The sequence below is a fragment of the Perca flavescens genome, chromosome 6 (assembly GCF_004354835.1).
Source record: "Perca flavescens isolate YP-PL-M2 chromosome 6, PFLA_1.0, whole genome shotgun sequence".
NCBI classification, from domain to species: Eukaryota; Metazoa; Chordata; class Actinopteri; order Perciformes; family Percidae; genus Perca; species Perca flavescens.
Genome location: NC_041336.1, coordinates 6,974,087 through 6,986,063, shown reverse-complemented (window position 1 = coordinate 6,986,063; position 11,977 = coordinate 6,974,087). Strand labels below are relative to the sequence as shown.

The following is an 11,977-nucleotide window of genomic DNA, read 5'->3' as shown; positions in this document are numbered from 1 at the left end:
GATTCAAAGTGTTTAGGAATGTGTCTCAGTACCAATTTCCTCCTGTGGTCTTCTGTTGATCCTGAACAAATGTTTAAAGTCCTGCTGCAGTCCTGTATGAGAGCTGTTAGGAGGCCGTCTGCTCCACTGTGATGGTCTGATTTGAGGTTGTGCCCTATTTTATTCAGGTTATGGTTATGATTGTCATGTTTTCTTTCAATCTGCTTGTCTCACACATCCTGTTCTATAGGCTGCAACTTCCTGAATTATGTTGTTCATTTTACATTGGTGAAAATATTTTCAATCAGCTTTATGTAAGAAAAAGACAATAACAACAACGTGTCGTAGCGTTTTTATTTAATGTAATAAAACATGAATTTGCTTCTAGATAAATTAATACAAAACATTTTGCACGTTAATATTCCTAACATGCTGAAGCAAAAAGCTCTGAGGACATTCTGTTGAGAACAAGTGATGCAGTGCCCCCGTTTTGGCCAATGAGTGGCAACAATATATGTTCCATGATACATAGGAGACAGGAAACTGAGCAGTCTGTCTGTCCCTGTCATCAATCTGCTGATATACTAATTATAAGCATCACATCTCTAACAAAGCAGAACAAAAGCCCATTCAACAAGTATCAATGATAACAGTGTCCCTTCAGTCTAGTCACTGTATGTTTCACAGACTTACATTAGCATACCTATATAATCAAATATCTAATGCATTCAAATCTAAGTGTCTGTTTTTATTCTGAGACACACAAACAGCTTTACAAAATAATTCTCTGTAAATATTTCTTCTTTCTCTATAAAAAAATAAAACCCCCTCTTCCTTTTAAAAAAAAAAAATAAAAAATAAAAAAAAGACCCAAAACATTTAAATTGTGTAGTAGATGTGTTTATAGTTTGATATGTATAAGCCAGTTGATATTATCATGCAGAGTCTGACTGCAGTGTTTAGACAGATAAAGCCTTCATTTTGCAGATCCATCTTTGTTTCGCAGTACACTTCACTGATATCCATTTATTGTTCTGGACAGACATTACACACTGACCATCAGTAGCAGTAGGAAGAGGTTGTGGTGTCCAGTATCTGAGGGAAGAATATAAGTTTTAGATCAAGGCTGATAGATTTTATGATTCAAAGTGTTTAGGAATGTGTCTCTTACCTTACAGTCAGATTACTTCCATCAATCCACTTCCATCTCCCACCTTCAGCTCTCAGGCCAAACCAGTATCCATTAGTTCCTGAACTACCCTCGCTGTATTCATTGAGTGTTTTCTGAAAAGAGAGAAACAGTTACCAGATACTGTACTTAAATAACCACGCTGTGATTGTTACGTGGCAGGGAATAATAGGACCCAAACGCAGAGAGAGACAGGCAGGCAGGAGAAAGTTGGCGTTAAGGATTTATTGAGAACCAAAACAGCATCACAGAGACATGAAAAACACAAGGAAAAACTCACAGGACCGAGAGAACGCAGGGAAGATTCCAAACAAAGGCACATGGCTGAGACACACTGACAGGGCACAGACAGGGCAAAACACAAAACAATCTGACAGGAGACAAAGGGAACACAGAGGCTAAACACAAGAGGTGATGATCAAACAAGGAACAGGTGAGACAGCAGGTGAAACACATCAGGGCGGGGCAGGACAATCAGACAGGCGGGAAAACACAGGAAGTAAAACTAGACGAGACAAGACAGAAAACCAGGCTGTCAAAATAAAACAGGAAACAGAAATAATCATCAAAGAACAGGAATACACAATACAAACAGAAAAACTAAATATAAACCATCCATGGAAAATACAGGAAACAGAAATATAAACAACCATAATAATCGTTAAAAACAGGGAAACAAAACCACAACAGTGATTCAATTTAGAGACTCAGTGTGTTCAGACAAACAAAAATACATTTCAATGTAATAATTGTCTGATAAAAATGTCCACAGTGTTCTCATTACCTTTTCCTCTTCATTATGTACAACAACCAGATCTGAACCCTTTCCTCTGCAGTCTTCTAGAGCTTCTTCCCAGGTTTTCTGATCAGGAGGTTTAGCGTCATGAAACACATAACAGTTGGTTGCCTTGGACTCTTTGGGTAACCAGCCCTTCTGACAAGCTTTACACACTCTCTGAAAACAACAGAGATCAACCAATAAACAACATTACTGCAATATGATATTAATATTATTATTGATTATTTTTCAAACTAATTAATGGGCTCTGAACATACCGTCATTTATTTTGGGGCAGTAGGCATCAATGCTCCACTGAGCTCGACTGACGTTGAGTTTATTCCAGTTTGTCTCCATGTTTTGTATTTCTTCTGTTAAGTTCTTCCTCTGTGTCTCCAGCTGCTGGTTTACTGCTCTCAGGTTCTGGACCTCTGCAGTCAGGTTTGTGATCTTGCTTTCTAAGACAGTATAGTTTTGTGTCAGGTTGCCCAACTGGACTGTCAGATTGTTGTTGTCCCTCCTCAAGTTTTCATTGGCTAAGATGAGATTGTTGTTGAGGTTTGTCAGGTTGTGATTGGCCGCCATCAGCTCACTTTCATCACTTAACCCTTAAAGTGGTAAGCATAAATAAATTTGATGGAAAAATTATTCATTGCTATTTTTTTTATGTATCTAGACTTTAAATGACACAAGTTCATGTTTTTTTTTCAAAAATATTATCTTTATTTTCTAAAGTATGTTCCAAGATACATCGCCCATTTAGGGTAACATTTTGGATTGTATTCTTTTTATTATAGTTCATATGCCAACTTTTAAAATATTTTATAAACAATTAATTAGCTACATTATTTAATGTTATCTAGACATTATAAGATAAATTTGGAAAAAAACAGAACTTATCCCCAAGATGCATTGCCCATGTAGGATATACATTTAAAATTTCATAACTTTTTAAACAGTTCATGTGCTGATTTTTATAACACCTTTTTCCTGTTTTGTTTTTTTGATTCTACCATATTCCTTGTGTTGCCCCACACCAGATACATTATATGGACAATGGAAGCTGTTTCTTGCACTGTAGAAACGTCTGACAGAAATTCCCTGAGAACGTGTGTATACTGGTGAATTCATCAATAATACGAGAGTAAAATATAAAGTATCAATGTTGCACACCTTTATCCTATTCAATATCTGTAGAAAACAGGCCTCAAAACATAAGTATATCTGTGAGTGATGAGCCCTGTTAAATACTCTTATATGGGCAATGTATCCCCCAGGATACAGGCATTCAATGCCTGATTATCAAAGTTGTGAGAAGATCATTTTAAAAATATCCACAAGAACAAGAAGAAGAAAAACTATCCTTATAAAACTATTTTCTAAAACAAAATCACTGTAAAATATCATAAACGTGAAAAATATAACACTTACCTCATGGCCAGTGTCTTTGTCCAAATATGCTGCCATTTTGGATTTTGATACAAATGTTTGGAATGTTGGCCTAAAGTCACATGACCTGATTACATGACCCATCACCCCATCAGTGTTTCTCATCAACTGCAACCACATAATGCCCCTCCCCCCATAGCTCCTCCCCCCTACAGCCTGTTAAGTGACTGTATCCCCCAAGACACAGAAACTCTTTAAGCAACTGCAAATTGCAAATTAGCTTCTTAATCATATTCATAATGCAATTTTGAATTTGTAATTTTGCCACTTTTGGAAGCTATTTTCTGCCTGTCTCACTTTTAAGAATATTTCAACAAATCTCTTGAAAAGGCTCAAACCAACCGCTGTATGTGGTGTGGACGGTGATGTGGGATTGACTCCAAAGCTACAGTGGCCATCTTTATTGTTATGAAGGAACCAGTCACCCAGTGCTACAGTGTGGCTCACTGTGTCACAGAGCTCCATTAGAAAAGATAGATGTGACTTTGATACACACACTGTATACTTGTTTGTGCACACATCCATTGTTGGTTTGGGTCTGATCATGGGATTTGTTGAAGAACAAACATAGATCATCACTTGACTTAGGGCGCTATCACACCTATAGTTCGGTGGACTCGTGTGATTCATGGCTGAAGTTGCAACATTGTTGCATTTTTCATTTGGTTCGATTTGCTTTCACACTGCACTTTGTCAAACACACTGTACCACACTTTACCACTGTAAAACACACGTCACACAATTGAGACGGTTGCTCGCATATTGGACAGAATATCCAAAGCTCTTCTGGTCTCAGAAATAATGGAGCAACACCACATTTATAACGACTCAGGTTTTCTGGTTCTGCTTTAGAGTTTGTAATATTTCAGAAGAAGGTGAACAATGAGCAGCTGACAGACAGCGAGTGAAGTAGAGCGATGATGATGATGTCACCCAGACAACCAGCCATGTGTGCTCAGAACAGCTTATGGACCTGAAAGTTATCGTCCCTTAAGTCATATATAAGTCTGTACATTGTGTGCAAGGTTAAATTGCAGGCTAGTAAATGCTGTTTTGGTTCACTTCCTGTATTTGGGTCGGGTCGCGTTCTCACCTGAAGTGAACTGAACTCTAGTTCACTTGGAAGTGAACTGAGACCCTCTTTTTTAAGTGGACCAGAGTTTGGTTGTTTGATCATCACCAGAGTCCAGATGAGCTTTAACACCGCCCCAAACAAACCGGACTATCGGACCAAACGCTCCAGGGTTTGTTTTAAACGGACCAAACAAGGGAGGTGTGAACGCAACCTTAACCTTTAATTTCTTTTTCATGTACAGTGCATGTGTGTATTTTCTCATTGGGGCTCTGTCTCATTCTGAATGTGGCAAATACATGACTGATATCAAATATTGGTTACAGATGATAACTAATACTGTTATTCTTTAAGGTGTGTCTCATGTCTAAGTGTGAGTTCATGCATGGACTGCCTGTTCAGTATACTTACGGTAGTAGAGGACGATGACTGCTATGATGCCCAACAGCAGAATGACACAAAAAATCCCCAAACAACAGGCCAGCCGCTGATACTGGAGACGCGTGTTGTTTGCTTTCTTGTCGAGCAAAACTCCTGCTGTGAATCAGGAAATGATTTATTGCCAAGTAAGTAATAGTAGTAAAATTATTATAAAATTATTTTACATTAACAACTTACCGTTTGTGTCAGCGGTTGGTTCGTTTGTTTCGCTTTGTACCTTCATTTCATCATACACAGTTTCCTCCTCCTTTCTAGCTGAAAGGTTGAAGGACACAATATCGTAGTTAATTACTGCGTAGTGGTGAAATTAAGACTTTAAAAGCTTATTTGTTCATGTCAAAGTAACAAAAAATCCCTCCTGATGAGGATCGCTTCATATGGAGGCCCTAATGCGCCGTAAGTAATATTTTTTTTAATTTTGTAAACACAAGATAATAACTTATAGGAACAAGTTAGTTATCTTAGAAATATTGCATACTGTTGAGTGTAATGGTTGATATTGTTATGTATATTTGTATCTATGGATTGGACTTTAGTATTTATTGTAATTCAAACTTGTATTATTAATTGTATTAGCTGTATTAGTGTTTGTGTTGACCTGCCAAGGGACTACAGATTAAAATTATCGAGTTCCTAAATCGGGTACAATGCATCTCTTCTTCTTATGTGATAATAATGTTGTATATGGTCACTAGGAAATATGTTGTAAACTAAACTCATATGTCTCTCACGACTTCAGATACACACAGTCACCATATCATTTTCAGAACTCAGCTGATCAAGATTATTTTAGACTTCAGGGGCTCCATGCTTTTGTCCTATAATGTAGTATGTTTCATAAATCATAAAAAAAATGTCAAACAGGGAACTGTCAGCTAAAACCACAGATGTTGAAATTGTCTCGCACTTAGTGGATCCTAGACAAAAAGGGGAAACTGCCTTTTAAGGGGAAATACTTAAAACACTTTAAAACCCTCTCAGTCTCAGCCATTTTTTCTTTAGTTCGCTTGCTCTCCTTGTGTAATAATGCTTGTATAACCTAGGGTGACCAGACGTCCCGAAAAATTTGGGACAGTCCCGAAATCCAAGCAGTTGTCCCGAATCCCAAATCCTGCCCCAATTGTCCCGAAAATTAGAGCAAAGACTCAAAAGCAGACTCTCGAGTATTTCTCTCGGGAGGTGGGGGGGGAGTCAGGCGTCAGGCTGCATGCTAGCAGCAAACTACACATAGCCACGTATAGCCACGCTTTCCAAAACACAAATCTTCATCTTGTTTAACACACAACTTTAATCAAACCTAGATTTTTTTTTAATGGTATATGTTGTTTTTTTTTACTCTCGAGTAGTTATAGTCTGATAGAACATTAAAAACACCAATTCAAAAAAAAAACACGAATGCGAACAATAACGACTAAACCTTTTGGCTTCTGAAAATTGTTTTTCCAAGTGTTGGCAATCAGGGGAAACAAAAATAAACACTGTATCCTCCAGGCTTCATTCTACCGTCTCTTTATCTATCTGCCTCTGCTGATCCTCTGCCTTCCAACACACACACACACACACACACACACACACACACACACACACACACACACACACACACACAATTCCATATCAGATCCTAAATATTTAGACTCTTTTCTACCCGTACCACCAAAATTATGGAGGTATTTGGATTTTCTATTCTGATCAGAACTGTATTTTCTATCCAGTATTAGTGAAGAAAATCCCAGTACAAAAAATCAATATTGCTTATGATCACATGAACACAGAAACAGTATCTGATCCATAGCAACAGCATAAGTTCCAAGATATTTATCATTGATATACTGTATTTAAAAAAAAAATACTAAACTTACCTTGGGTTGGAGGATGATTTTTACTTTTGAATACAACCGAAGCGTAGTTAACTTCCTCCTCCGCCATGGTTACAGTCGCTCTGTTGGGTTCTGTCTGACTTACCGACAGAGAAGTACTGCTGAAATTAATACACAAGGCATCTGTACATCTGATAAGAACAACTTCTGTTTTTGGTTGAGAAAGGTATTTGCAATCATGACTGGCTGAATATGATCTTCCAAACCATATACAGTGTTTTCTTTAGTACTTAACATGCTCTGTTAACAAAATAAGCCTTCTATCTGTTATTTATATCTTATATCTGTACTGTAACTAAAACCATAAAAGCAACACTGCTCAATGTAAGATCACTATCTAAGTATTTTCTAATCAATGATCTGATTACTAGTTATGAATTACACATATTACATATTTACAAGAAATAATAAGTTCATCATACTGAGAATAAACATCCATCACTCAACACCTATTACTCATGTCAGTTTACAGGAGCGTATCCCAGAATGCAAAGCGTGAAAGGCAGAGGGAACATGTAAACTCTAAAAGCAGCAAACACACTGAGGCCAGATCTGCTTCTGTCTCTTCTTTGATAAACATGTTACATAAACTGACATTTACAATAGAAAGAGAAAAATCAATCCAATATCTAATTGCACTGATACTTTTAATCCAAGTGTCAATTTTTCCAACACACACCAACAGCTTTGAAAGTCTTCATAGTTTTATAGCCACTTGATATCATCATGACTGACTGGAGTGTTTAAACAGATAAAGCCTTCTTTTTGCAGATCCATTGTTTTTTTTCTCATCACAGCTCACTGATCTCCATCCTAGAGACGTAAAGAGTGGCCTAAAATTTTAGTGGCCTAAAATAAGTGTTGATACACAAATGTTTGTTTAAATCATGGCTGTGAATTTTGCCATTTAAAAAGCATTTCCTGTCAATGTGTTGTCATGCTTTAAAAGCATCATGCATTATGAAAAATAATATTAAAACTACACAAAAGATGAGATGCTTACAGTAACATTTATGTTTTTAAAACAACAGAGCCTGTGTGAAGGCTGATAAGGAAATGATAAATTTGTACTAATTTCCATTTCTCAGAAAAGTGTGTGGTTTCTAGTTCTGCTTTGAAGCTATGAAATAGTTGTTGTTTGGTTAGCAGCGAATGTCTCAAGTCTTCTCCTTTAATGGTGGTAACCCACACTGTGTGTCTGCAGCATCTTCCCACGCTGCTGCTGCCAACCTTTCATCAACAGACAGTAACTTTTATCATAATCAAATAGATTCAATACATTATATCTGCTGAGATTGAAGACCCATTTCACAAACTTAAAAATCTACTTTTCAAGTTCATTGTTCATCACACTGAGAACAAACATCCATCACTCCTCCCTGTACCTGCCTATGTCTGTTTACAGGAGCATATCCCAGCATGCAATGCGTGAAAGGCAGAAAGAAACAGATTCAACACACAAACACATTAACCTGACCTGCCCGTGTTTGGACTGTGGGAGAAACCCATGTGAACATGAGGGAACATGTAAACTCTAAAAACAGCGAACCCACTGAATATATCAGCCTGTTTTGGGTCACTATCAAACATCCATTGTAACCCACTAAACAAAATCATATCAATGAGCAGTATAAAAAATAAAATAACTCACCCCCCCCCCCACACACTGCACAATTAACAATTAAGTTTTAATCTGTGAGTCTGGCAGCAAGACGCTCCTCTTCTGAGAAACTCCCCGTGAGGTATGACACGTTGCGGAGGACGGAACAAAACTACAGCGTAGCCGGAACACAGCAAAGACAAGCCGAGTGGATCATTGGGGTAAGAGAGCCATGTTGAGTTTTGTGCCTACATCCATCAGTTATAAACTCATATCTATTAAATAATTTATATAGCCTATACATATCTACTTATTTTTATTTTACATTCCTTTAATGTTTTTATTGTCTATTCTTCATTCTTTGTGTGTTGAGCTTTGCAAGTTTTTTACCTTCTGACTGCTGGACTGCAGGTACGTGATATGTGTGGTATATTGTGCTGTGTTACTGAGTATGTGAACTGTACATGGGAACTGTGAACAGTGTGACTGTGCATAGGCATAATTTACAGACTGGCCAGTGTAACCAAAAACTCCAAAACCTATTATAATTTCCATTCCATAGAGACATTTGCACCATAAGGTGATGCAGAAAAATTCACCAGAATGCAGAAAATGAAGTGTTTGTTGTGCTCAAAATTTCAATTTTGCTCGAAAATGGAGATCTCAACCTTAAACATGTTACAACATCCTGAATAAGGTTGTTCCTTCTCTTAGTTGATTAACATGTGCTGACATTTTTGAAAAAAAAGGAGAAAAGCAACAATATCTGGCATACACTTTATTCAATGCAATGGACTAAATTATGAAACTGCTTCTAGATAGAAAGATAACACTTAACCATCAGCTGTACAAGGAAATATTGAAACAGACTCTGGAACATTCTGTTGAGAACAAGTGATGCATCGCCCTCTGTTGGCCAATCAGGAGCAACAAAATAAAATGTCATAGAAACAGGTAATATAATAAGCAATGCCAAAAATCCTCTACTAACCGGTCTCTGGCATTGCATCTTTGACAAAGAAGAAGAAAATCATATTTAAAGTTATTGATAATTAACTAATTAATTAGTTTAGTGCCCCTTCAGGCCAATCACTGTATTTTCTTAAATGTTGGTGTCAGTAGTCAGACACACCATACCTCTATAATCCAATATCTAACTCAGTTACATTTAATCTAAGTGTCGGTTTTTTCAGACACACAAACAGCTTTGAAAGTGTTCATAGTTTCATATTTATAAGCCAGTTGATATTAGCATGCTGAATATGACTGCAGTGTTTAAACACATAAAGCCTTCTTTTGCAGATCCATCGTTTTCTGTCAGCACAGCTCACTGATCTCCATCCTCGCCCTGGACAGAAACTGCACACTGACCGACAAAGGGAGGTCCTATCCAGAAGCTGAGGGAAGAACAAGACGTTTAGATCAAGGCTGATAAAAGTTTATGATTCAAAGTGTTAGGAATGTGTCTCTTACTCTACAGCCAGATCACTTCCATCAATCCACTTCCATCTCCCATTTTCAACTCTCAGGCCAATCCAGTATCCACTCTCATCTTGCTTACCCCAGCTGTAACCATTGATCATATCCGCTGCAGTTTGCTCGAGTTTCTTCCCAGGTTTTCTGATTAGAAGGATCGGCGTCATGAATCTCATAGCAGTTAGACTCGTTGAGTAACCAGTCCTCCTGACAAGCTTTACACTGTCTCTCTGAAACGACAGACACCAACCATAAACAACTGCATTGTGATATTATTTCTATTGCATATTGTTTGACTTCATTAATTGGATCCTAACAAACCGTTATTTTCTTTGGGGCAGTAATCATCAACTGTCGTCATGTTTCGTATCTGTGTCTCCAGCTCCTGGTTTCGTGCCTTAAGCTGCTGGTTTTGGGATGTCAGCTGCTGGTTTTCTGCCCTCAGCTTGGTGCCATTTTCAGAAATGACAGAGGTAACTATAGTGACAGAGTGTTGTTATATTATAGAAATACACAACGAAAGAAGCAATTTACATGATCATATTAGATATTAAAAGATAGACTGACATATATCTTTAAACAATAGTCAGGTGTCCATATGAACATTGATATTTTTGCTCTGATCATTCCTCCAGTTCATACTGGAGAATAAGAGATCCCTTTCTAATGTTCTTCCAATATAGGAGATAGGGGACAATGTCCACAGTCCTACTTCTGTGAAAAATACATTCATAATTTTACCTTATCAAGTAGTCTAAATATTTTCCAAAGTCACGTCTTCATCGCTGTACAGGACCAGTATGAAGAGGAGGAAGGATAACACCAAGCAAGAACTGTTTCTATGTACATATGGGCATCTGACAAACTTGACAAATGTGAACCTGTCCTTTAAATAAGGACTACCAACAACAAGTTTAGACAGTGGTACTCACAGTAGATACGAAGGCCCATGATGACTAACAGTATCAGCCAACACACTGCTATCGGTGGAAAAGACTGAGAGAAGAAGAGAGACCTCTGGTCTGAGAGAAAAATAAGGATTCAGTCAAATTTATGTTGATTTAAAGGTACATTGTGAAGAAATGTAATTATTGCGTTGCATTGCCAGTGTGTGAACGGATTGTAACTTAACTTAAAAACTGAGACATTCCCCGAAATAGCAAACAGCTAACAGCTAACAGCTAATCAGCTAATTCATCCATTTAAAAATCCAAAGGATGTGACATTTACGCACACTTTAGAATGACTTGGCTCTCGTCAGCTTTTCCTACAGGGCCAACAGTTACCAACAAAGTTAGCTTGTTTGCTAATGCAGACAAATTACCAAATTATCAACTTTAGTTTTGAGTGGACAACGTCAGCTAATTCATCCAGGCTTCTGGGACTGAACTGGCTGGTAAATTGGCTACAGGGACGTCGTTAGGCCTGTTTTAGGGGGGCTGAAGCTACCCCAAAATGTTCCTAAGCCCCCCTAAATAATTATAAGAACAACAATAACAATTTGATTTATCCTCATTCATATTTAGACGCAACAAATTATAGAATATACAGAAGTTAGACAGAAGTACAAAGAGTCGTTGTGCTATCAAGATGATGCACCGCACCGTCTCGTTGCATTGGTGTGAACTGGCAGCTTTCAGAGCGTTGTGAGTAACTGGAAGATTCATCTCGTCTCGTCGCTACTCTTTGGTCTAAACTCGCTATGCACCCTCCGCCCCCACACACACACAAACACACATACACACACACCGATACACACGTTAATGGTGAAAGGAAGATTGATTACACATAGTGATACAGAGTAAAATTGTAAGTTGTTTTTAATGACCTGCTTACCTTTAGCTACGTTTTCTTGAGGAAAGGAAAGGGGATATTTTGGTTTGCTATGGAAAACTAAAGTCTAGCTAGAGTGAACGAGCGAAATACAAGAAATGGTTAACTTAGCAAGCTAATCACAACTCTTTATTCATTGCCAATAATATAGCCTATCTCTATAGTAGGCCTATTCTAAAACAATATCAATCCCCATAGAATGTTGTTGTCACTGAAAACTAAATGCCATAGGGTCCCTGTTAATGCTGTTGTACCGTTGTATCCTTCAATTCATGGAGCAGAT

The 11,977-nt window shown here is 37.7% G+C and overlaps 1 protein-coding gene across 1 annotated transcript; it reads right to left on the bottom strand.

Annotated features, from left to right (window-relative positions):
- Positions 1-850: 850 nt before the first annotated feature.
- On the bottom strand, positions 851-1,578 carry LOC114557593 (C-type lectin domain family 17, member A-like). The gene is made up of 3 exons (XM_028581141.1): positions 1,449-1,578; positions 1,151-1,263; positions 851-1,074 (listed from the first exon to the last, which is right to left on the bottom strand). Exons 1-3 carry the CDS (start codon positions 1,488-1,490, stop codon positions 939-941), a joined length of 291 nt encoding a protein of 96 aa, XP_028436942.1. The 5' UTR covers positions 1,491-1,578; the 3' UTR covers positions 851-938.
- Positions 1,579-11,977: the final 10,399 nt, after the last annotated feature.